The 25,770-nt window shown below is 28.3% G+C and overlaps 3 protein-coding genes across 4 annotated transcripts in view; 2 read left to right on the forward strand and 1 right to left on the reverse strand.

Moving 5' to 3' along the window:
- Window positions 1-886, forward strand: part of LOC107447177 (oxysterol-binding protein-related protein 9) — a 41,399-nt gene extending 40,513 nt beyond the window's left edge. Inside the window, exon 19 of the mRNA XM_071179378.1 lies at window positions 703-886. Coding sequence (XP_071035479.1) covers window positions 703-750 — 48 coding nt within the window. The 3' untranslated portion in view covers window positions 751-886. The remainder of the gene's footprint in view (window positions 1-702) is intronic.
- A 6,788-nt stretch (window positions 887-7,674) lies between these two features.
- Window positions 7,675-11,139, reverse strand: LOC107447175 (DNA helicase MCM8). Its single transcript, XM_016062026.3, has one exon. The coding sequence runs from the start codon at window positions 11,041-11,043 to the stop codon at window positions 8,677-8,679; it is 2,367 nt and encodes a 788-aa protein (XP_015917512.2). The 5' UTR covers window positions 11,044-11,139; the 3' UTR covers window positions 7,675-8,676.
- Window positions 11,140-11,213: 74 nt separating this feature from the next.
- The window catches only part of LOC107447176 (methylmalonyl-CoA mutase, mitochondrial), a 41,287-nt gene continuing 26,730 nt past the window's right edge, over window positions 11,214-25,770 (forward strand). Inside the window, exons 1-8 of one of the 2 annotated variants that reach the window (XM_043054850.2) lie at window positions 11,214-11,270; window positions 11,403-11,496; window positions 12,764-12,889; window positions 16,332-16,463; window positions 16,630-16,920; window positions 18,781-18,915; window positions 20,437-20,554; window positions 24,702-24,781. In XM_043054850.2, coding sequence (XP_042910784.1) covers window positions 11,446-11,496; window positions 12,764-12,889; window positions 16,332-16,463; window positions 16,630-16,920; window positions 18,781-18,915; window positions 20,437-20,554; window positions 24,702-24,781 — 933 coding nt within the window. In that variant the 5' untranslated portion in view covers window positions 11,214-11,270; window positions 11,403-11,445. Of the gene's footprint in view, window positions 11,271-11,397; window positions 11,516-12,763; window positions 12,890-16,331; window positions 16,464-16,629; window positions 16,921-18,780; window positions 18,916-20,436; window positions 20,555-24,701; window positions 24,782-25,770 lie in introns of those variants that run through there. The other variant, XM_043054851.2, reaches the window with a different exon arrangement.

Here is a 25,770-nt window from a genome sequence, read left to right on the forward strand (position 1 = left end):
AAAAAAAAAAAAAAAAAAAAAAAAAAAAAAAAAAAAAAAAAAAAAAAAAAATTATGGAGTTTTATTTGGGTATAACTATATAAACATTGCTATATAAACATATTTAACTTCTAAATTTTCAATCTAAGTACATCAACTGATACATTTTAAATGTTCTTAAAAAATTTAAACAATATCCTCTAAATCATTAATAAAGTGGTCTTCCAACTTTTGGAAGAAGTTTAGTTTCCAAACTCTAGAAGTAAATTAAAACAGGAAAATGCTATGTTTAATGTCAATATTTTGATTATATTTTTTTACTGTTTCACTCTTTTTTTTGTTTTCTTTAATCATGATTTATGTATAAAGCTCAACAGTTTGTCAGACTGTCAATATACACACATAGTAAAAAACACTTTAAATAATTATGCTAATAATAATAATTAAATGTTTTTTTTTCAGGAAAATGAAATTGACACTCTTTTCTATTTCTTTTATAATTTGAGTTAATAATTATTTTCAGACCTTTTGTTCTTTTCCCAGTCTCATGCCTGAATAAATCAAAATCTAATAAGTACTGGGCTAATAGTAGAATATGTTGAATGTAATGCAAATTTCACAATTTGTTAGTAAAATTTTTAAATAAAGAGAAAAGTACATTTATCAACTTATCTCTAAATATTTATATAGAAATAATTAACTTATAACTGATATTGAATGTAGAATAAAATAGATAATATAGATTTGTTCTATCTCATGCTGTTTTATTAATTTATGTTCTAGAATGTGGAAAGATGTCACAACAGCATTGCGATTAAGGAATGTTGAAGCTGCTACTGAAGCCAAATTTATTTTGGAGCAAAAACAGAGATTAGAAGCAAAGGAAAGATTAGAAAATAAAAGAAAATGGGAAACTAGGGTAATTATTATAGGTTTTTGCTTTATGAAGAATATCACTTCTCTCAATCATTAATGATTAAAGAATGCTATACAAACTGAAGACATGAAAGTGCTAGTATTTATTCGTGTTATTCATATAAAGTACTGAAAAAATATTGTGACCCAAATGTTTTGAATGTTAAAAAAATACTTTACATTTTATTTTTAAAGGTTAAACAGTATTCTCTCGTAGTTGTTACCATCCCTTTTTATTCATACTGTTAGTTATGTTTTGAAGATCTAGATATTTCACTTTAAAAAAAAAAATATTATGTGAATAATTAAACTTGTAATTTGCACTTATTATGATTTATTATATATAAATTGCCAAATAATAAAGGATTGAGTATTATATTTTTATTATTGTTTTATTCTTAAAAACATTATTCTACGGTTGATTAAGCTAGATTCCTTTTATGTTTTATCCATCTCTTTTTTTAATAGTTTAGTTGCATTATAAAGTTATTTTATTATATTTTATCATTTAATTGAAATACTTGGATATATTTTTACTTTTTCCATATGTAAGTTTTCTTTTATTGCAATTTTTTTTTAATAAATATTTACTTAATTTATTCTATTTAAACCTACTTTATTAGTGATTCAAGATAAAATATTCATGAATAAATAATATTAAATCTTTATTAGTAGATAGAAAATTATAATTTTTTAATTTACCTCTTATTTCCTCATTGTTTCTTGAGTAAAATCCAAGATGCAAAAACTTTTCTAAAAATTGTCCCATTTTTTGTAAAATGGTGTTTGATTTAGTTTTTTAATTACTACTAGGTCGGTAAGTGATATTCTTATTTAATCAGTTGACTTACTTGGCTCTTAAAGTAGATTTAAAAAAAAATAAATAAAATAATAGCATAAATTCATAGTGTTTTTTTTAAAATAATACAATATATAACATCTCACATTGAAATTACCATTTGGAATAGTACAACTGTTTTATGGATTTTTTAAAAATTGGCTTGTTGGTGCAATCTTATCTTTTAACAGCAGAAATTCATAATATTTAAAAAAAAAAAACATTTTAAAGTAGTTAACCAAAATCTTATACTTTAAAGAATGTGCTGTTGCATGATCAAATACTCTCTATTCATTTCAGTTCATAACTGTATAAATTCTACGTTAGAAATTAAAATTAGATTGACTCGAAACTTTATTTAGATTGACTGAAATTAGAATTAGATTTTACAGTTAGTCTTTGATTCATCTATGACCCAGCTACCTTTTTACGATCTGAGAATTTAATATACAATAGGAGAAATTACTTTTTACTGATTTAAAAAGAAAATATATTATTCCTTTAACAATGTTTTTCAAATAATTTATTTGATACAGCATCATGAATGATTTATGTCAACTCACATAAATTAGTTAAGATGTGCCATAACCAGACATTCCCTCTACCTGAGCTTGACCGAAGGCAAGGCACTTTTTTAGAAGACAGAATACTTTTTAGTTTATTAAAAAGGTGCAACATAGAATCAATTAATAACCATTACCTGCTACTTACTAATTTTTTCATATGCTTAAAATAATGTTAAACCCATGTATTTTGTTACTTATTTAAATTTTTTGATTATGGATTAGGTTGTGATTTTTTTCAAAGCCATTCTTTTAGAAGTTGTGTTATTTTTGAGTTCTCGTTCATTTCTTATCCCTTAGAAATGCTTGCATGTGTTTTTTAAGGTAGTGAATGTATTTATGATATTATTCATGTCTCCAGTTTTTTTAAACTTATTCTTTATTTTTTTGAAAAATATCAAACTTTCTTTGGGAACGGTATGATGTACGATGCGTAAACAGAAGATATTGACTGAATAGCCATTTTTATTCTTAATACTATAAGCAATCTTTTGAGTCATGATGGCTCAGGGGATAGAGGGCATTCGCCTTCCAATCATGTGAACTGGGTTCGAATTTCATCAATAGATAATCTGTATGAATTCCGCACCTGTCTTGCATTAACCACAGTGCTGCCAAATTATCCTCAGTGGATCATGGGTTATAGCCTCCTTGCCGTAAGGCTAACCATAGTAGATTTTCCTCGCCATGTAACACAAATGCGGCTTACTTTCATCAAAAAAGTCCTCCGCGAAGGCAAATGTCTCCTAATACTTGAACCAAGAGTTCCCTTATTGTTAATGCAACTTGGGTCCAAAATTCCAAGCTACAGAGTTGAACATTCCAAAAATTGGGTCGGCTGTTCAACAACAGTTATAAAACTTCCTTTGGGTTGCTTAGAATGCTTAGTTAAGCAATATTTCTCTGTTAGTTTTAATCCATTTTTTATCATTTCATTTTATTCCTGAGACAATTACAATGACTCAAATACTTTTAAATACTCATTTTCTATAAATAACAAAAAATTTTTGAAATGTTACAAAATGTTCTCATTTTTGATACAGTTGGCCATTAACTTACTATCATTGACATTTCGGATAGCCCTACCATCCTCTAAGGAAAAGGTGTGCAATATCATTTAGCCCAATGAACTTTCACTTACAGGTTTTCACTGTGGTTAGTTGCTTTAGTAATATTTGAACAGACCTTTTGAGGCTATGTTTCTTGTCAAAAAACACATTTTTAATGTTATTAAATTTACCTACAGGCAGCACTGCCTTACACTTGAACACAGTCACAAATGAGTTGATGTCACATAGACAGAATAGTATACTTTATTTAGTGGTGCTGTAATTCATTTTGTCAAACATAATAAGTTTTCACCTATTTGTATTATCTTTTAAAAATTCACTTTACTTTTTATGCACCATTTTTATTTATAAATAACTAAATATTTTTGTTCTTTTTTTCAGGCTTTTCACGAAATCGGAGAAAATTGGGTTTATGATAAGTCTTTGCAAGTGAGATTGCACGAAAAGGAAAATATTCAGTCATAAATTTCATTCTCTTTACAATATTCAACTTAAATAGACTTTCCTGAAGAAATTTGTAAAAATTTTGCTAAATGGATAAATTTATAAATATTATGCTTATTTTTCTTATTTAATCTATATATATTATTTAAAGCTAGATTGACTCAAACATAACCTGTGTTGCACACTTCTCATAAATTGCAGTAAAAAATTTTTTTTTCACTATAAGAGTACTTATTTTAAATTGAATAATTATAAAATATGTTATAATATATCCTAAATAGAAAGTGACAATAGTTTCTATAAAAAAAATTACAGTGGATAGATGGCATTCAACCCTCTTTGGCTTAAAAAGCAATGCCTCAATAATACTCATTTAAACTGGTTTAACTTAGGTTTAGATTTTATTCTTGCTTTGTCCTTTACATATTTATGTATATATATAAACCAATTTCGATATTAATATTTCAAAAAATAATAATAACTTTTTTCTTTTCTTTTTAAACCATTTTCTGTAATTTAGTATTTTTTTCACTCTTATCTTAAGAAAACATATTTACTCCTTTTTTTTAATACTATTTTTATTATTTTAATATATTATGCGCTAAACACTCATTAATACTGTGGGAAAGAATTTAATATTCCTGTTTTCCCCATAAAATATGCAAACAATTTTAACTTAATTAGTTTTCAGAACTTTTATCTAAATCTAAGCTGAACACAATATTATTAGATTATTTTTATTAGATTTAACATAATATTCTATAATAAAATTATTAGATTTAACAGAATTTAGATTATTTTTGGAACCATTCAATGATATCCTCTGATCTTGTAGCTGTTTGTGTAAATGACATTTTTATTAGATTTCTGCTTTAACTTGGAATTGAGAATTAATTGTAAAAAAGTGATACATTTGACTTACAGTAATAGTAAAATTATTATAAGTAGCAATTTTACTGTTGATAAATTGTACATTCATTTCTGAAATATATTATAATTGTTATGTATATGTTGTTTATAATCTCTAGCTAAATTAAATACCTTTGGAAACAGCCTTTGAGCTGTGCTTTGTTTAATTTTACCTTATGTGACCTAGGAATTTCTCAAACTTAGAAACATTTTTTGAAATTCTATTTTTAACACGTCTGATCTCTGAAAAAGAACTTTTAAAATTAAGAAACTAATCTTTTATTTTAAAGCTTCAAAATGTTATAATTCAAAATTAATGTGTAATAGCAGCTTATTTGATATTCAAATGTAATTTTATTGAAATTAGATTTTTAATATATATTAATGGTTTATATGTTTCCCTAGGCTCAAAAATATAATTTTTTTAAAAATAAATTATTTATAAAAAAAAAGTATGAATTTAATTTAAGTATAAGTTCGATTAATAAATAGTGGCTTGCCAAAAAAATAAATAAATTTCTTAAAAGCATATAAAAAGAAATCTAATGATAATTGACATTGAGCTAAAGTGGTCAATATCATTATTAATTGAACTAGTTAAAATAATAATAATAATCAACATTAAAGAAAAAAAACATGCATGTAATTTTTAAATAACTATGAAATTTTATTGATTAATTTGGAGGCTCTTACTCCAACTGCCTTTGCGCACTAAACTCTATGATTGTTAAACAATTTTTTGTTTTCTAGATGTTAGACAGATAGTTACATCATAAATAAAGTCTCCAATTAAATAATATATTATGTTTTATTGTATTAATATAGATTTAGTTCTAAAATCTATAAGGATACTAATAGTTTTACCCAATTGCCTTTGCAACGGCATCTAAAATTTTAACTCTTAAAAAAAAAACTATTTAAATGTTTTTCACTGTACTATAAAGATTATTTATTAATACTATGAAAAGATAATTTCTGATGATGTCTTACCCTCTTGTAGTCATCCTATTGAATGCATATGATTACCAGACACAAAGCTTATCATATAAGTAAATATAACTTAATTCTTGTTTAATAAATGATTCATAATCTTTGTAACGTTTTAAATACATATATTAATCATAAAATTTCAATTAAGATATAAAGATTTGATTTGCCTTATAATAAAGATACACCAGTTTTAGTTTGTTTTTAACTTTTTTTAGTTTGAAGCCTTTAATTTAAAATACTAATCAAAAATATAATACCAGAGAATACACTTCAGAAGTGGTGATAATTAAACATTATACCTTATTACTGTTAAATAAGGGTTAAAGAAATATTTTAAGGTAAAAAAAAAAGAAAAAAACTTGTTATTTTCATAAATTTTTTCCTGATGACAACCAAAAAAATTGGTATCATTATTATTGAAGTAATCACACTGTGAGTTTTCGGCCAATAAGAAAATTATGTTTATAAGTTTTTAAAAATATCAAAATTTAAAAAATGTATATATAAACCTATTTTGGGTTACAATGTAATATTCTTTATTATCATTATCTTTTTAAGATGAAGGTAGCATAGTGGGAGATTTTAATTTTATAGAACTTTTTTTAACTGCAGAAAACTTACTTTCATAGCTCAAAAAAGAATTTTTATTTTTCTGATAGCATAAGAATTTAAAGAATAAGAAACCTTGTTTAGTTAAAGAAACTGCTATGCCTTCATTTATGTGTATATCTACGTTGTCTCAAATTTACATGTATATTTGTTTCTTTATAAATATTGATATTCTGTACAAATTTAGTTTTTTTATTTGAATATAATAAATTTTATTTACTAGTTTGTTCTTTTTTTATATAATTGACTGTTTTCTTATTAAATAAATTGAATTTAGACCAGAGTTAGAACATTCATTTTTACTTGGAACACTTTTTTATACAAAATTCTTTTTAAACGATTGCTTTATTCACTTGAAGATACTTTTTATTTGAGTCATTATATATATATTGTGCAAAATAAAACCCTGAATAACCCTTTTGATCCGATAATCCAATTTTCAATCTTTATGGGTCAAATGCTAAACTATTAAATAAGCTAATTAATTAGAGATTATATTTTAATTTACAAAATCAGTAGCATAACACACTTTTAATAAAAATACCTCTTTTTTTATAAAGTGCGATTTCCAAACCTTAAAATATAGTGGGTTGTTGAAATGTGAAAAACAGTCTCAATAGATGAAAGTTTGGACCCCTTAATGTTAATTTCACTTTTTGCATAATTCACCATATCTTGAATAGTAGAAATTTCTTCTGTTATCTGATAGAATTTAATTAGACAAAAATTGTAAAAAAAAAAAGCTAAATTAATTTTTTTTCTTGATGTTAAAAAATTTGAAATTCTGTCAAGAAGAAATTCATTACATTAAATTCCTTAAACTCAAATCAAAAATTTCTCTGACTTTTCTATACTCCGTTTCAAGTTTAGAAAAGGTCAATGCTATATAGGATTTGAGTAATATAATTAAAATTATATAATTATGCTTTTAGAACAATAAGAAGCATTTAAAAGTTAAACTCGGACAGAAATTTAATTCATGCTAATTTTTATAATCAAAAAGGCCACGCTGCACCGTTTCAAAAGTTGGCAATGTTGATATTTGTTTGCCCTTGGAGCTTAGCGTGTATGCACAGGCTTTCTCCATAGGGATAATGGCTTTTTCTTAACTTGTATAGGTTATCTTTATCTCTAGATAGTCAAATAGTTTAATAGGTTTCTAGTCAAATAGGTTTTTCAGTTGAGAAACTGCTATTTGATCTTAGCATGCAAAACAAAGTTAATACCAAAAACAAATGCAATACTATTTTTTTTTAATGAGGGTGCCAATTATTTAAATACAATATTTTATGTGGTAAGTAAAAAAAAGTTTTTTTTAAATGAAATAATTTTACAACAAAAAAAAAAAAATCATACATTCAATATATTAAAATTTTATTTTTATAAAGAAATACGCTGGATTTTATGAAAAGTCATTTAAAATTTCTATTTTATACAAACGAAAAACCTTTTTTTACCCATGATCATCAAACTATATATGAAGAAGTCATTTTAAATCCATGATCATTTAAAGAATTGAGAATGCAATGCAAACTATAGGTGTCGATTTCCTCTCAAATTCGGGGGGGGGGGATTATATTTATGATAATAGGACTGCATTAAAAAGATAAATAAAGATATTGTTATAACGAATTTGAGTGGTAAATCATAAATATTGGAAAGTAATATTTTAAAAATATTTATTATTAGATTCTCCATATGAGACTTATTAAAAATATAATTTTTTAATTTCACAAATAAACAATTTTGTGTTGAAATATCTACAAACTATATAAAAAAATAAATAAGTAAAAATGTCAAATAAAACAGTCAAAATATTAAGAAATTTGATATTGAAATAATTTTTAATACATATCAGTTACTCTAATCTTTCTCTTACTATTTATTTTTCTAATGAACTTAATTTTTATTCAAGAATAAAATGAAGAGGATATAACTTAAACAAGATTAAAGATAATTTGACAAGATTAAAGCAATTTAGATTCAAATTTTAAAAAATAACTTAACAAGTACTTAAAAGGTGCTTATTTTTATTGAAAAATCTAGCTATGCACCCTGATTGATTTTTGAACTCCTTTAACATGTTATGAAAAACCTTAAGTAATTTCAGAACCCACATAAAATGTTCTTATTGGTAATATTTTTAAAGAAATCACTGAAACATGGTAAATTGTTAAAGGGGGTTTCCTTCAACTATGTCCATGTTGCCAACTATTTAATGAAATCTTAAGTGTTTTAAAAGAAGTTTGTATTTTATACAACTGAAAACCCTTTCTTAATATAAATCCACGTTCATTTAAAGAATCTAGAATGGATTGAAAACTATTAAATGAAATTTTAAGTGTTTGAAGAAATTTTTTTAAAGGGTCTGTATTTTATACAACTGAAAACCTTTTTTTAATAAAAATCCATGATCATTTAAGGAATCTAGGATGCATTGAAAACTATTCAAAGAAATCTTAAGTGTTTTAGCAATGTCTTTAATTTCTGAAACTGTAAAACAGTCATCTGCTTTTGTCTTTGCAGCTTTTGTGAGACCATTCATGAGTTTCTTTGCTTGAGATCGATTACTCATTCCCGAACCATGTATGGATCGATCTACATCTAAAAAGCCCGATTCATCTGAAAAAGTATCCCACATGCTGTACTTCATTATCTGAATCACATCCTTTGCATCTTCTACGGTGCAGTGGGATCTTAATTCCACACGAGCCCTCGCTCTAGTAAGTCGAATGAGGGATTCCAGCTGCCGCGTTGTGATAGGACTGCCCTGATGTACCTTGTGGATTCTTCTCATGTCTAAATAAATTTTTTTTATCAAATCACATGCCGGTGGTGTAAGTTTTGGCTGAGAAAACCTTTTGGCATAAGTAATATATTTTTGTAACAAATTATGCGGTATATAATTCAGCTTCTCATTGAATTTTAATTGCAATCGTTTCTTCAAGTCACCATCAATGCTAAGAGACTCGTTCAGCAAAGGCTTTTCAAAGTGATGGCTGACCTTGGGTTCAGTGTGAAGGCCCATGACATGATTGCTCATCTTATCATCAAACAATGTGTCTGGATTATCTTGAAGAATAAAAACAAGATCGAATCTAGAGAGCAGGGCACCGTTTATTTTTAAGTTTTCTGAAACTGTTTTACTTTTGCTGTAGTGTCCACCAGAGGGATTTGCTACTGCAATAATTGAAGTTCTAGCAGGTAGCGTACAAACAACACCACTCTTAGCAATGCTAATTGTTTGTTGCTCCATAGCCTCGAGCAGAGCAGAGTGTTGTTGCATCATTTTATCAAACTCATCTATGCAACAGTGACCTTGATCAGCTAAAACTAGAGCACCAGCTTCTAATGAATTCTCCCCGCCACCCCCTTTTGAGATTGTAACAGTAAGGCCAGAGGCAGTCGTCGAATTGCCACACACGTAGACTCCTCTGGGCGACACGTTGGCGCACGCCAAAAGCATCTGGCTTTTTCCCAATCCAGGGTCTCCCACCACGAGAACGTGAGAGTTTTCCCTCGTTGATATTTTTGCATTCAAACTATTCTCTTTATGATTGGCACTTCCACCAAAGAGGGCCAAAGCCATGCCTGCTTTAATCAGCTCGTGACCAAATATATTAGGACTCAAAGAAGCGACAATAAGCCTGAAAATGTTCGACTCGGAATGAATTTTTTTAATGGCAATAACATCTTCCGATTTCAAGTCATTATTCTCATCAACGTCATCTACATTCTTACCTTTGATACAAGTCACTGAATTTGCATTGATGAAGAGGGAATAATTGCAAGCATCTTTACTCGCAGTCATTTTTTTCTCATTAGCGTTGTTGACATCCGCTATGCCGGAAATAATGACAACATCTCCAGGAATGCACCGATCTGTTAAATCACACGCCAGTTCGCATTCTAAACTTCTGGGGACTCTCCCACCTTCGCTCTGATCCGCATTCAATTCTTGCAAGCGAATCGATTTCCACGGAACTGTTTGCGTATATGGAGAATCAAGCAATGGCTTAAAAGTTTTTGAGTAACAACCTTTAGTGAAACATTTATTTGGATATGTGTAACATCCTTTTTCTTGTTTCGTAATTTGAATTTCTTGGCACTTCAAGCAAGAAAAGGCAATCTCAACACAGAAAGGTTTTACGTCTGCAGAGCAAACAACAATCCCCATAACTGTTACAAAGTGCCCATAGTTGTACGTTTTTAAATCTTGAAAACGTAATAAGTTACTGGAACCAATGAAGCGTGGGACTATTTTCGGTTGTGGAACATTATCTAAATTACATTTACTATTTTCAAGCAAGTCAGGCGAACATTTCAGTTTAATTACTCGCTCCATAGCATATCCAAATATACTCATTACTAAAACGGGTGTATGCGTTAATTCTGTTAAAAATTTAGGCCATGATAAAAACGAATCTTTTTTAGATAAATGCGAAACATTTAACGTGAAATATCTGTTTTCGTGAATTTCAATTAACGCATCTTCTTCATAACACAAAAAATAATGTTCAACAATTCTCAATTTCGACATTACTGTTAAATCACCTTCTGGAATATTGTCTGGAAAATATAAATCCCAGTCATTTTGCAGATTAGATGAATTCAAAGGCCGACTATTAGCCTTAGGAGCAAGTGACGTTACTGATCTGTTATACTTGTTATGGTGAGATTTTTCAAACTTTCGTTTTTTCTTAACACTTCCATCGTCTTCCTCCATTTTAAACGTAATTCAAATATCGTCTGCAAAAAGAGCGCCTTCAGTTTCGTATTTTTCTGTTTACCTTTATTACATGACAGGTACAGTTAATTAATTTCAAATTTCACTGTTTAAAACGAAAACTACTACTTTGACTTTAACAAGATTATTTATGACCAACTACTTCTACTTTAGGTCGGCTTATTTGTTTACATTTTGTAAATGCGGACTCGCTGGATGCGGAACTGCGGGAAGGTAGTGNAGGACAGGGAGGAGGCGTTACTCATTATGATTAGTATACTGCGCATGCTTGAAAACATGCCTTGAGGGATCATCCTGTTTCCTGAGGATTCACAGGCATCCTCACGCTATACACTACCCGGAATGAAATATAATTTAGATATGATAAAACAATAATAAACGATGTACAAGTTAAAGGTTTCTAAAAAAGTTTTTAGTGGAATTACTCAGCAGGTATATTCATAATGCAGAAGTAACTATACAATGACAAAATTTGTTGATTTTATTTGATTAGAAACCAATGCGTAATTCTGGACTGCATAATAGGATTGAAATTATTTTATTTTACCATTATCAAAATCCATTCCCCCCAAAGTAAAAATTCAATATTAGAAAGAGAGAGTGTTAAATAAGTAAATCATGAAAGTTTTTGAAGATATGTATAATTTAACCATTATTTAAATTAAATAAATACTGAGATTTTTGCTCTTTCATAGAAAACAAATCTTCGAAGAAAACATATATTCATTTTAACGCGTACGCCGCCACTCCAGAAAAGACGTGCTGATCATCTGGTCGTTTTGCTTTAAGGTTATATTATTCTAAATGCCGGTTTGAGCATAATTATATTTGCTACAAGAACACCTTATACTTAAAACTTTAATTGAACGTAGATATTTCTGTAACGTAAGGGAAATATAGTTAATAGATAGTCTACCTTTTCCAAAGTATATAGAGAAAGTGCTAATTTTAGCGTCATTGATCATGTAGCAGTTCCCTTCTAGAAAATCTATTTTTAGATCAAACCCCCAAATTGTGCCTCTTCAGCCAAATTGTGCCTCTTCTTGAGAAATTTTCAGGATTTCTATACTCATTCCAGAGAGTATCCCGTCAGCGAGCAGGCGCACAAAACTTGTTACGTTTCAATAAATTTATGTTAAGTTTTAGAATCGTCATCCTTGCTCTTTTCACACACTGGAGTCCTCATAATATAATTAGTAATTAGAGGAAATTAATCTACACTTTGAAACCTCTAAAATCAAAATTGCATAAGGAAGAAATTGTGATTGTGGATATTACCGCTCCGTGATCTAATGTGCCAAATGGATTTTAAATTTACAAATTTAAAAAAAAAAAAAGAAAAACATGTAGATGTTTTTCTGGATGTTGGCTATGAGTTATATCTTTCGAGTTGGTCCTTTTCTGTTATGCTTTTTTTAGTTTCTCGCAGGCCATAGGCTAATAATTGCAAAGACTTGGCTATTATTCTGCTGCAGATTACGATACGGAAATCTCTCCTTAAGATTAAATACTGAGTGTAAGTTTTTAAAAGAAATTTTTCCTTCAAAATTAAGGTATTTTGAAAACTTATTTGAAAATAAAAGATGATATGAAAGCGTAGCAAATAAATTATCTACTCTTAAGAAAATTTACATTGAAAAATTTATGAATGTAATTTTTTTAGATTTAAAATGACATACAGTTACTTTGTTAATTTTAGTTACTAAAGCCTCAGACATTAAAGTATGCTACTAATCCTCACATGCCTGAAGCCTGGGTTGCTGCTGCTAGGAAGGTATTAAAAGGCAAGGATCCTTTAGAAGTGTTGGGCTGGCACACTGCTGAGGTAAGAAAAAAATTTTAAGTAAAAATTTCTGATATGGATGGTTGACAGTGTGAAGCTCAGTGCAGATGAGGCTAAGGGTTAAAATTCATTTTAAGACTTGCAGGTTACTACTTCCGATTGATTTTTCTGCCTAAACTTGAAAAAATGCGTCAAACAATATTATTATACTACAGTAGAGAACCAATTATCCGGGAGGCTCGGGACCATAGCTATCCCGGATGTCTGAATTTCCCGGTTTTCTGGATCGACCAAAAAGTGTCGTTAATCAATGTTTTATCGAACCCGAATTACAAGGAAAAAGTGTAATGTATAAAGTAAGAGAAAAAAGAAAGATACTCCTAACTTTAAAAAGAAAAAAAAAATGGTAGAAAAATAAAATTTAAAGGAATAAAAAAATTTGCAAGTTTAGACAAGAAAAACAAGATTAAAAAATACCAATTTCTCGTATTTATTTTTTAAACGTAATTACAATTCCTGAATTAACTAATATAAACAAAACCAATGGTTAAATAACGCAATATATTTCATACCTAATTATACGGGGGAAACGATAAAATAAAAGGAAAACTTATTAAAACACTTGAAAATTAATGAACCGAAACGATAGCTAAAAAAGGCACTAGCATAAATATTGAAACCCGGAATAAAGCAAGATCAACGGAATTTTTTAAAAAAACCTAATGATAAAATTTATGAATAAAAAGAATTAATTTATTGAGTGCGAAATTTATCGTGAAAAGAAAAAAAAATCAAACGTAGTGGAATCAGAAAAACAAAACTGTAATCTGCTTCATAAAATAATCCTATGTTTAAATTAATAAACAATTCTCCTTTTATTTATTTATTTATTTTTTTGTTGTTGATAAAAACATGATATTTAATTACAGCAGATGTGATTCCACATCAATAAAAACTTGCAAATGATACCACACTTGAATTTATTCAGAAGAAAAAGATTTTATTTTTATTAATCAATATATTTTTCTCTTTCATCTTCTGTTCACTAATATGCATGCAATGCATTTTCCCCACCCCCTCGTAAATTAAACAGAAAACGAAATCAGCATGCCGCACCCTTGAGCTTGATTGACGGCCTAAAGGAGAAAATAAAACATTCCTCCCTTTCCTGCCCTCAAGGTCACAGAGGAAATGACGCTCCTCTGCGTAAACGGGGAAAAAAATTCTCCCCTTCCTTACATTTTCCTCTACTCAACTTCAAGGATGAGTTCATTTCCACTTTTTTTCATAATTGTTCTAGTTTAAAATGGCGGGAAAACCGATCAAAATTTTTCCCGGTTTTCTGGTTTCCCGGTTATCTGGATACCAGATAAATGGTTCTCTACTGTAATAGTATTTATAAAATAACACATTCTTCCTATTTAAATGTAAACAAAGCAAACAGCAAATGAATTCAGAAGACTAAGCACACATGCTCTGATGCAAACCCAAAAATATCAAACTATGATATTTCAAACAAATATAGCCAAATAAGAGATAAAAATCAAAACATGGCAAACCTTACACTTTATTTATGTTTTTATATTAATTTTTTAAAATTTGTTTAAGGCTCACAATGAGTTAGAATTTGCAAACTACAGTCTAAAAACTCTTATGAATGGTAAAATTATGGTTAAACTTAATCGCAAATTTACTATAATAAAACTTCCTAGAACAGCGGTCTATTAAGAAGAAATTTGGTTCTGTTAACGCACCCTTCACAAAATATCTTTTCATAAAAACGGACCCTTCACAAAATATTTGAACTTAAAAACGGACCTTTCAAAAAATAATTAATCTTTTTATCGGACCCTTCACAAATTTGTTTGTCTTCATTATTGTTTTGTTAATCAAATAAACCCCAATGTAAACAAACTAAGTTTTGTCTTCAGCAGATGCTTCTTTCTTTATTTGCCCGAAATGAATATTTTGCCTTCAGCAGTATAGGCTAAATACCAAATATTCGTATGTTGCCTCTCTAATTTAGTAGCAGCAATTGCTGTTTATTTTGTAAAATAAATTTTTTTTATTATGATTTTACAGTGGTGAGCATAATCTAGTATCTCTTTACAATTTAAAAACTCCTTGAAAAAGTTTTTTGCAATAACAGGACCCTATTTGCACAAATACACAAAAGCAGGACCCTGGTTGAAAGAATTTAATGTAACGTTTATTTTACATTCACAAATTACGAGTAATTTTTTCACAATTTTATAAAAACGGACCTTTCGCAAAGTGTCTGGACAGACCCCTGTAGAATATTAAGCCTGTTCACACATCGCCTCGAAAACATAACACAAGCGGAGGGATACATTAGAATTTTTCTAAATTTCTTTTGGTTTTAGGAAGCCTGTTATTGTTTTTATCAGTCAACCTGATATATATATANTATATATATATATATTCATTACCTAGAACAGAAAGTTATCTCGAATTGAAATCAGTAGTTTTGTAAAACTAGTTTTTCAGCGTATCCACATTCAGTGGAATTTCTTCAAATAAGTCTTGTGAGTTGTTTTGTTTGCTTTACATATTTAGCATATGGTTATGTAAGGTTGTATTTGGGAGAGTTAAAATTGTCTCACACTGCACAAATCATATAATATTTGTCTGTAATGTAATATTTATTATTTGCATTCATGGTAGTTTCTCCATCTATCTAGTCTGGTAGAAAAATAGGGAATATGGGAGCTTGAACATTCATCATGGGAGGGTGAAGTGGCCATCTGCTTACTATTCCTTCTGCCTTCATTAAATCAAGGCTTGTTATGAACAAGTTTGACTGTATATTTCACGTTGCGTAGTGTTTTTAAGAAGCGCTTATTTGCGATTTTCGTTTTTTAAAAATCCTTTAAGGGGCTTTTTTTCATTGGGTGTTTTTATAAAGTGCTTGTTTAACCATTTTCAAAAAAGAGGTTTTTTTCTTTACCTTGTCTACTTTCACCATGTATTATGCAGAAGCGTGCTTTTCACATTGTTATATTCAACGTTTTCATAATTCATTCAACCGCATTCCATTTTGGCGTACCGTAGATCGGTAGCGTATGAAAGCACTAATCGTTTTACATGTTTGATGAAATACTTGCAAATCCGCATGTGCATCTACTGAGCTGGGTTCGATGAGATTCTTGCTCTCTCATGTGCAACTTTGCTGCATTTCACAAGATATTTTCAATTTCAGGCTTCATTTTCCACTCTCTGATATTGAACCGAAAAAATCTCTTGATCATTTTATAATTGCTAAATAATCGAAAAAGGAATCTGGTTGTTTTGTCATGATCATGTAAAGTCTGAAAATTTTGCATCTTGTTAATGTATATAGTGCTTAAAAATATTTTTGAGTGTTTAAAAAGTACTTAAGAGGTGCTGGTTTTTTGTTGAAAGATTTGGCATTTAGAATAGCAAGAATTATCGTTTTATTATGAATTCTATATATATTTTACAGGGAGTATTAGTGAAGCCATTATATTCTAAAGAAGATAGTAAAAATATTCCAGATGAATTACCTGGCTCCTTTCCATACACACGTGGCCCCTATCCCACCATGTACTCTCAAAGACCTTGGACTATACGACAGGTATTCACTTATTTTTACAATGATTCACTTCATTTAAATTTTAAAAAAATTTCCATACTTTATCAGTTAAATAAATAAAAAAATTTACTTTGCTATATTAAATTTACAATGTTGGAAAATAATAATTTGATTATTGCTAGTTAAAATAGTAAATGAATATTTTCAGTATGCTGGATTCAGTACTGTGGAAGAAAGTAATGCATTCTACAAAGAAAACATTAAAATGGGACAGCAAGGACTCTCAGTTGCATTTGATTTAGCAACTCATTGTGGATATGATTCGGACAACGAGAGAGTTCTTGGAGATGTGGGGATGGCCGGTGTTGCTGTCGACTCTGTGGAGGACATGAAAGCTTTGTTTGAAGGCATCCCTTTGGATAAGATTTCAGTCTCTATGACGATGAACGGAGCTGTTATTCCCGTTTTAGCCATGTTCATAGTAGCTGGAGAAGAGCAAGTGAGACACATCATATGTTAATTTGAATGTCATGTTTCTTTTAATAATGCAGTTTCTTAATGTACACAATTATAGTACATGGATGTCACTCTTCAGTCCTGGGGACTGAAATCAGTCTTGAGAAAAAATCAGTGAATTAATATCTCTTTCCCATTTGTTTTTTAAATTAAATTTCCTGAAAATTTAGCACCTGCTTGTTTAAGTGAAATTTGTATTACTGTTGTATCTAAATTTGCTTGAGTTTTAATTTTTCTCCAACGTTTTCAAATGCTTTCCAAAGTTAAATAAAGTTTTTTTTTTTTAAATTTATAGAGATAGGATAAATTAAAATAATGATGAACTGAAAAATAAGCAGAGATGAATAGATTCTCAACAAAAATAGTAGTTCATTATTCAGTGATTGGTACAAGGTTGGACTTATTTTTATCTTGTTTACTGTAAATAAAAAAATAAGTAATAATTTTGATAAAATAATAAATTCCTAGTTGATAATAATATATGAGAAAATGATTATGATATATGAGCCTTCATCATGCAAAGGTACATTTTGGAGCAAGTGAGCTATAAATTTTGGAAAGTTCTGGTAAACAGCTCTAGACCTTGTTAATTGGTCAAAAAATAAATTCAATCTCGAAATTTTTTTAGAGTGGCACCCATGTATTGTATGAGATAGATATAACACAATTTTGTAAACAACTATTCTCCCTAACTTCATTAACTTTGCAGATGTAAACAGTTCAATAAATCATGATTAAGACATTTCTATAACAAAGGAAGAACTATTAACTGTTCACAAGCTGCGAGAAAAACCATTTTCTTAAGAGGCTACAATCTATAAAACATACTAAAATTGATAAATTTGATTATATTTGGTTTTAATGCATTCGATAGTTATAATTTTCTTGTGTGAACAAAAAATTCCCAAGTGATTTTCCGTTTTAAAGTGTTTGTATTTAAAAATTATTTTAAAAAGTAGATAAGTTTAATGATGGGTGAAATGATCTATAAAACAGCAAATTCTATGTATCACAAAGCCTCACATTTTATGATTTTCAGTGTAGAGATTTTTCTACTGTAATATTAAGATTTTTATATTTGTTTTTATTATTATTTTTCAGCAAAATAATTGAAGTTATGATCTTTATAATGTCATATAAACACATAATTGAAATTATTTCTAAGCCATTTATCTTTTTTTTCTTTCTTTTTTTTTCTTTTCTTTTATATAACTATCAAAGAAATTAAATTAAAAAGATCCTGCTAACTGTCCATAATTTTTATTATATATTTGAACTATTTGAATAAATAAAAGGTGATTTATAGAAAAGTCTTATTGAAAGTGTAATTTATTTAGTGTGATTTGAATTGTATATTCTACTAATATGTTTGCCTTTTAAAACTGAATATGAAAACAAAACTATCTAAATTTATAGCATTCAAAAATATTAATTAAATAAAATATCTCCGAGTGATAAAAGTTTATTGAGAAACAAATGAAAAAGTATTACTCACAATCTAAGGAGTAGAATTACATCTAAAGTTTTGAAACTTTTGTAAATTTTCTCTTTTTACCAGTAAGAGAAAGTTATGCTTATTTTCTATCTAGCGTTTTTTAAGAGTTCCTGAATCTAACTAAATAAAGTTAGATTTAGGAACTCTTTAAAAAAAAAAAAAAAAACAATATTTTTTCTAACTCATTTTATTTTATTGTCTTTAGTCACCCTTTAGTAAATGCATTTATCAACTGTCAAGTTGTTTGAGTAATCCTTTCTTAATTTAGCATTTAACAGCTAGCATTAAACCTTTTTTTATAAAAATACATTTGCTCAGGTAATTTATAGTATGTGCTGTATATTTTAGGATGTTAAAAAAGCTCAACTTTCTGGTACTATACAAAATGATATCCTTAAAGAATTCATGGTGAGAAATACTTATATCTATCCACCTGATCATTCTATGCACATCATTGGAAACATATTTGAGTATATATCAAAAGTAAGTTTACTTATCAATTTAACTTTGTTGAAAAGAAAATAATTCTATTTTGTTATTTAAAAGTGTAGTTTAATTTTATTTGTGTAACTGACGTTTATTATAGTAACTTATCATTCAACTTAAAGCAGACTCTATTGTCTGAAGTCAGTATAAATGCAAAAAAAATAAAATAAAATAAAATAAACATAACATAATTATTAAATTATGTTATGTTATAAAGTAACTTTTAAATTCTTTAAGTTACTGATTAAATAATAAAAATAAACATGTGGTTTTATTTTATTTATATGTTGCCAATAAAGCTCAAAAACTGTTAATAAACCCATGATCTAGCTAATCTGCTTTCTAAAGTGCGGAATCAAATGTTTTCTGCATTTTACCTACGTTAATGTACAGATTAATAGTTTCCATTTCTTCAAAAAGTTTATTCAAAATGATACATATATTTATTCTGTGTATGATTTGTTATAATTGGTTGATGATTGATTTTATCAACTAATTTGTTAATTTTGTCAACTAATTTTGATTTTATCTAGTAATTTGTTGATTATATTAACTCAAATTTTTAGATATCAAAAAATAAGTTACTTATTATTAATTTAAGCCTATAAAAAGGTTGCTACTGTTTAAGCTAAAAATTTATTTTTACTTTAATATGCACCTTATTGGTAATACAGTCAAACCCCGCTATAGTGAACACGGCTTATAGTGAACTCCCGGATATAGTGAACGAAATGCTCGGTCCCGTTCCTTGCTATACACGTATAATGTTATTTTTAGTGGATATAGTGAACCAAAAAAGTGAAGAAGTTGGATATAATGAACTTTTTTCTGTTTTCGACTGATTCCCCCCCCCCATTTTCTAAGTAATAATTTTGAAATTTCTACTTCAAAATAAATACATATACCGATTCTCAAAACCATCTACAGAAACTACTTATTTTTGCTCAAATGGCAGGTTAGACAGGTTTAAAAAGCGGAATAACAGAAATTCAGGAAAAATTATGAGAGTCGGGAAGTGTTTCCATATCTGATGTTGAGGATTGCTCATCAGCTAATTATTATTTGTACACAAGACGAAGAGTGATGAAAGATAACACATTTTTTGCAACTACATAATATTTTTCAGTCATTTATATGAATATAATGTAATAAAAGGGAGGAGTTTGGGAACCATTAGTGAAATTGCCTGCGTAACGGATATAGTGAACTCCCGGTTATAGTGAACCTAAATTTCGGTCCCTTGAAGGTTCACTATAGCGGGGTTTGACTATATATAGATGAACAAGTGTTTAGTGAGTAAAAGTGGAAATCATTTAGGTGATTTTCCATTTACTTAGGTAATATGAGATTTGAAACAATTATGGCACTTATCAGATCACCCTAGTTAACCTGCCTATTACTTAAATATGTAGAATAACTGATTTATGCATTTCAGTTGTAATATAAACAAAATAGATAGTAATTGGGTGAAACCTTAGGACTATAAAACTTAAAAAAATTTACTCTCTTGTTTTTTAGAATATGCCAAAATTTAACTCTATCTCCATATCCGGATACCATATCCAAGAAGCTGGTGCCACTGCCACTCTTGAACTTGCATTTACCATTGCTGATGGTCTTGAATATTGTAGGACAGGTATATTGTTAATCTCTTGTTTTTATCTTTCCGCAATAGACTGATCATTGAGACTAGTTTGCATTTAAATTATTAGGAATTTTCTGTGTAAATGAATTTTGTAAGATATTAGTTATTCTGTTGCTTTTCTTTAAATTTATCTCGTTCTTTTACCTATAAGCACATTGATATATTGTTCTGTGAACTAGTCTGTTTTTAAGTTTGTACCGTAATTTCGTGGAGATAGGCCGCTGCGTTATTGATTTAAAACTTGAAAATTTAGTAGAAAGGTGTATCTATTGTACGTCTAAGATAGGTACTCTGACTGCCACTAAGTCTGTGGTAGTCTGGTTCTATGGAAACAAGAAGAGGGCATTTTAGGGAGGCTAGCTTCGATTAAGAGGTCTCCTTTTCTCTCGCCGAAACCAGTCCTAAAGAGGGACCCCGCACCCCTACTTGAAATAATCATACCTCGTTACCATAGTCATCGCCGCAGCTCCAGGCGAATGTCTGGCAGAGTACCTATCTTAGGCAAACAGTAACGGGGCGGCCTATATGGTATGACTTTTTTTTTCTTCGTTAAAATTTTTCTTTTTAGAAACCCCACTAGAAATTTCTTCATCATTCTTTCCACCTGTTATCATGCTTAATGTTAGTCCAAAGAGTGGTCAGCACACCTGGAAACACCTTTTTTCTTTAGCTGGTTGTTAAAAACATGTGAATGCTTGATGAATAAAGGGTGCTGATGAGCTTGGGATAACCTTGAATAATCTTACAATTAAAATGTTCAAGAAGAATTTCAAACTTTCAACTGAGGGTCAGTGAGGAGGGGAAAAAGCAATGTGTGAGAATTTTAGACAGGGATAAAAGAAAGACCGTCCTATGCCGAGTCAGTAAAAAAAAAGAAACCTGATTTGAGAAGCGAAAATAGGGGGAGGAAATTCTAAATATAGAAACTTGTTTTTTTTCATGTTTTTTTTTCATTGCCCTTATTTCTGTCTGATTTCGATCATCTTCCTCAGCTCATTATTATTATTTTTTTATCGTTTTATTTTGAATTCTGATGTGTTTTTGTTTTATTAATATTTTTCTTCCGTTAATATTTTTGTTTCGTTTTGACATAACTTGTATTTAAGTTATCCATTTTAAATGCCTCCCTTTAAGAGGAAAAATTATACCGCTGCGTTTAAGCTGTCAATAATTAAAAGAGAAAAAGAAACTGTGATAAATGGCTTCAAAAAGTGGAAATCATCCCGGAACAAAATGAAACCGAAAGTGAGGCTGAAAGTGTGAGTGACAGAGATGAACCAGAAATAAACAATGAACTAGTAAACCTAATTTGCTCTGATACAGAGAGTTTTGAGAAATTTTTAAGTGCAGTGATATGAATAGTGATAGGTGATATCTAAATAAATTATTCTTTAGTGTTTCTTCGAACAAAATTTTTTTGAATTATCGTTTATTTCTAAAACAGGATTTTGGATTGTTGATTTAAAAGTAAGATTGTTTTATTTTTAAAAATTTTCATACTTATTTTAATGGCTTTTGATATATTAATTACTTTATTTATATTTTAATGGTTACTTCACATTAAAATTAGAAAATGCTTAATTTTATTTATTTATTGAAATTGTAAGTTATTGAAATCTATTTTATATACTAGGATTGTTTCTATTGTTTTGTATGTTCAATATTCTTTTATTGGTTTTTATTTAACTATTTAAAATATATATATATATATATGCGTATTTAGAGCATGTCTTTAATCAATACCTGCATTAGTATAGTAAAATTCGGCGCGGCGTGTATGATGATGCCGCGTTTCTCCGCGAAATTATGGTACTTTTTTTTTATAAGTTTAGGTCTTAAATTATTTATTTATGTGTACACAAAGGTGATTTAAGAAGTATAGAATGTTTTGACTTCTGGCTTAACCCATTAAGCACCAAGTGTCCCATTTTAAGATTTTATTTTTTCTTAAATAATTAATATACATGCATTCAAATTGTTTCTAATGTAATTACTATTTTTTTTAAATTTATGTAAAGGCATCTTTATTTTCTTCATGAAAAAATAAATTAATAAAAATTAATTTATTTATTAATTGTTTGGGAGTTTATAAGAGTAATTTAAGTGAATTATAGTAGTTATATTTTTAGGTCATAACAGACATGAGACAAGAAAATTATTTTAAAGTGGTTTAAAAGTTTTTTAAAATTCTTTTTGTTAAAAATCAGGCGTATTTTCAAAACAAGTAGAAATATAAATGTTACTCATCGTATTTTCCATTGTTCCTCTCCTGCATTTTATTCAATTCTGAAGAACTTTAAAAAAAATTTTAAATTACTGTGTGAAAATTTCTTAGTTAATCTTCTAAGCTAAATTTTCAGTAAGTAAAAAAAAATTTTTACCTTTATTTTTAAGTAAATATGGGGCTCAAGTTTTTAACTGTTCAGCAAGCAGATGGTACGAAAACATTGAAACATAACTTTGATAAAAGAATCAGTCTGAAAAATCAGAAGAAGAAGTGGTCTTACTAAATTATTTCTACAATAAACAGATAAAACGTAAAACTGCAACTGCTCAGGAAAGAGATTTTTCAACCCAAATTAAATATAAATTTATTTTTTTTAGAAATGAGCTTTACTAGGGGATAAGCATTTAGGGGACTTTTCCAGATTATTTGGAAGAATCCCCATCCCCTTTTTTTTCACACCAACAATATTGTTTTTGACATGAATTTTAAGCATGCTGCAAAATTGTGAAAACAAAAAAAAGTTCATAAAAATTTTAATGTGAAATATTTTATTGATATTTTTTTAACTAGCATGCAGCCAGTATTAACAAGCATATAGTGTAAAAAATATTGTATAATAATCCGTTAGATAAAATATTCAATCAATAATTCTATAGGCATACTGTATATAGATAATATGTTATTTATGAAATTATCTGTGTTAAAAAAATGATTGTAATTTATAATTTTCCTTTGAAGTTCACGCCTCTTTTAAATTAAGCCCCTGAAAACTCAATAAAGGACTGAAATCGCCCTCTAAAAAAATTATTTTTATAACATTCATATGGACCAGGGGTTTCCAACTGGCGGCTCGGGGGCCGCATCCGTCCCGCGAAGCCTTTTTTGTGGCCTGCGAACTAAAATATATTAGCTGTAATTTTTTTGCGGACAATTTTCTTAAAAAATCTATTTGGGTTTAAAATACTTTTCTAGTTAATAGAAACCTAATTTCTTCGTTTCTGTGAAATTTAACATACCAACGGTGCAAAAAATTTTTTTTTCTCGGGTTTTGCATTCAAGAAAGTATTTATTCAAATACAAAAATAATCGTGTATGTTGCTCTTTTTTATTTCATTTTTTTGTATTTGTGTGTCAGAAATTTTCTCGAAGAAATTCTCTGATTTAACTTTTTGAAACGACTCATTTTGGACGAAAATATTAACACACACATTTGTAAATTTCAAATGTAAATATCTATTCTCTTTTGGTTGCAGAAGACAAACCTCAATTTTCTTATTGAACATTTTGTGTGGTACTATGCAAGTTTTAATACCAATTTTTTTAAAGTTTTATATCTTAACAATTTGATATCTGTTGCACATTAATAGTTTAATACATAGGTGCACATTAAAGTTATTGTAGCCCGAATATTTATTATTTATTTAATATTTACTTTTGTTTGTACAACTTGGTAAAAATCCGACAGTAATATTTAATGTTCCTTCAAACATAAAGGAGTCCTACATATAATTTTGATAAAGTTGCAGCCCGCCATTTGATTTGGGTTTTCAGTTGTAGCCCCCGGCCTCATGTAAGTTGGAAACCCCTGATATAGAGTGTAGTCTCTTTTTCTTATGATGAGTTAAACTTATAACGTATTTTTCCTGAGCTAATAACATTAAGTAACTTAAAGAGATTGCAAATAATAAAAAAATAAAAAAATATAAATTCGTTATACTGAATTTTACGGATATATGTCTTTTGATTTTGTGCCAAATAACATTGTGTTAATGGGGATGTTTGTTGTTTAAGAACCATTTTTATTTGAAAACATTGTCTTCCTTTGAATAAATGGAAGATTTTTACCCTTGTTCAAAGCAGTTAAATACATAATACTTGAATGCATCATTTGAATACATAATTTCATTGCAGGATTGAAAGCTGGCTTAACTATTGATGAATTTGCTCCTCGTCTTTCTTTCTTTTGGGGCATAGGCATGAATTTTTATATGGTATGTTAAATATTCTTTTACTTTTATAACTGTATAAACATAGTTATAATATAATTATGAACTATTTTTGCAGGGAAGAAAACTTTTGTCTAATAATGACACTAATTTAAGCAAATTTAGAAAAAGGCAAAATAAGAAAATAACATTGAAAATAATAAATCAAAGTGGTAAAGTGCTAAAAGCAGCTAAAACTAAATTTGTCTTATTTTAATAATTTAGAAAGTTAGAAACACAAATCAAGCAAAAAACAAAGAATTTCTTAAGATATGTTTGTTAGCAAAACATCACTTCATCAGGGGACACACTGTCTGCCAACGCACTGGATCCTATCTCTTGTTAGTGGTAATACCAAAAACTGACTGTGCTCCGAGATTCATAATGAATAAACTTAATAAGAAAAAGCAATTACAATCAAAAATTGAAATGTAAAAGCAAAAAAAGTTAATGATACACAAACAGAAATCAAAAGTACACAGAGTAAGAAGTTCAATGTTTTAAGTTTAATGTTATTAATTTAGAACATTTTAATTCCAAATTGTACTTTAAAATTTTTAAGAATATTTTAATTAAACAAATTATTAAGTTTAAATTTATTTGTAATAATAAAACAGATTTTCTTCCAACTATTCTGAATTTCAAAATTACATTAAAGAATAATAATTTTCCTTTTAATTACTGTAATTTAATTTAAAGTATTTTAAAGACGTTCAGCTAATTTGACCGATATTGAATCCCACATAAATAGGCCTATACGGTGAAACTTGGGATTTTTTGTTCCTAAAGAATATAGAATGCTGCACTTTATTGGAATTTTTAATCATTGAATGTTTTTCCTCTATTTTTCAAGATGTTAGAATGGGCGCTTGAAATATTTTTATAGAATTTTTTTTTAAAGATTTGGCAATTTAAATTTTATTTTGATTTGTTTATTCTAACAGTAACTTTATCTTTATTTGTTTTTCTTATATATGGGCATTTCATTATTTGTT

The sequence above is a fragment of the Parasteatoda tepidariorum genome, chromosome 4, assembly GCF_043381705.1.
Source record: "Parasteatoda tepidariorum isolate YZ-2023 chromosome 4, CAS_Ptep_4.0, whole genome shotgun sequence".
NCBI lineage: Eukaryota > Metazoa > Arthropoda > Arachnida > Araneae > Theridiidae > Parasteatoda > Parasteatoda tepidariorum.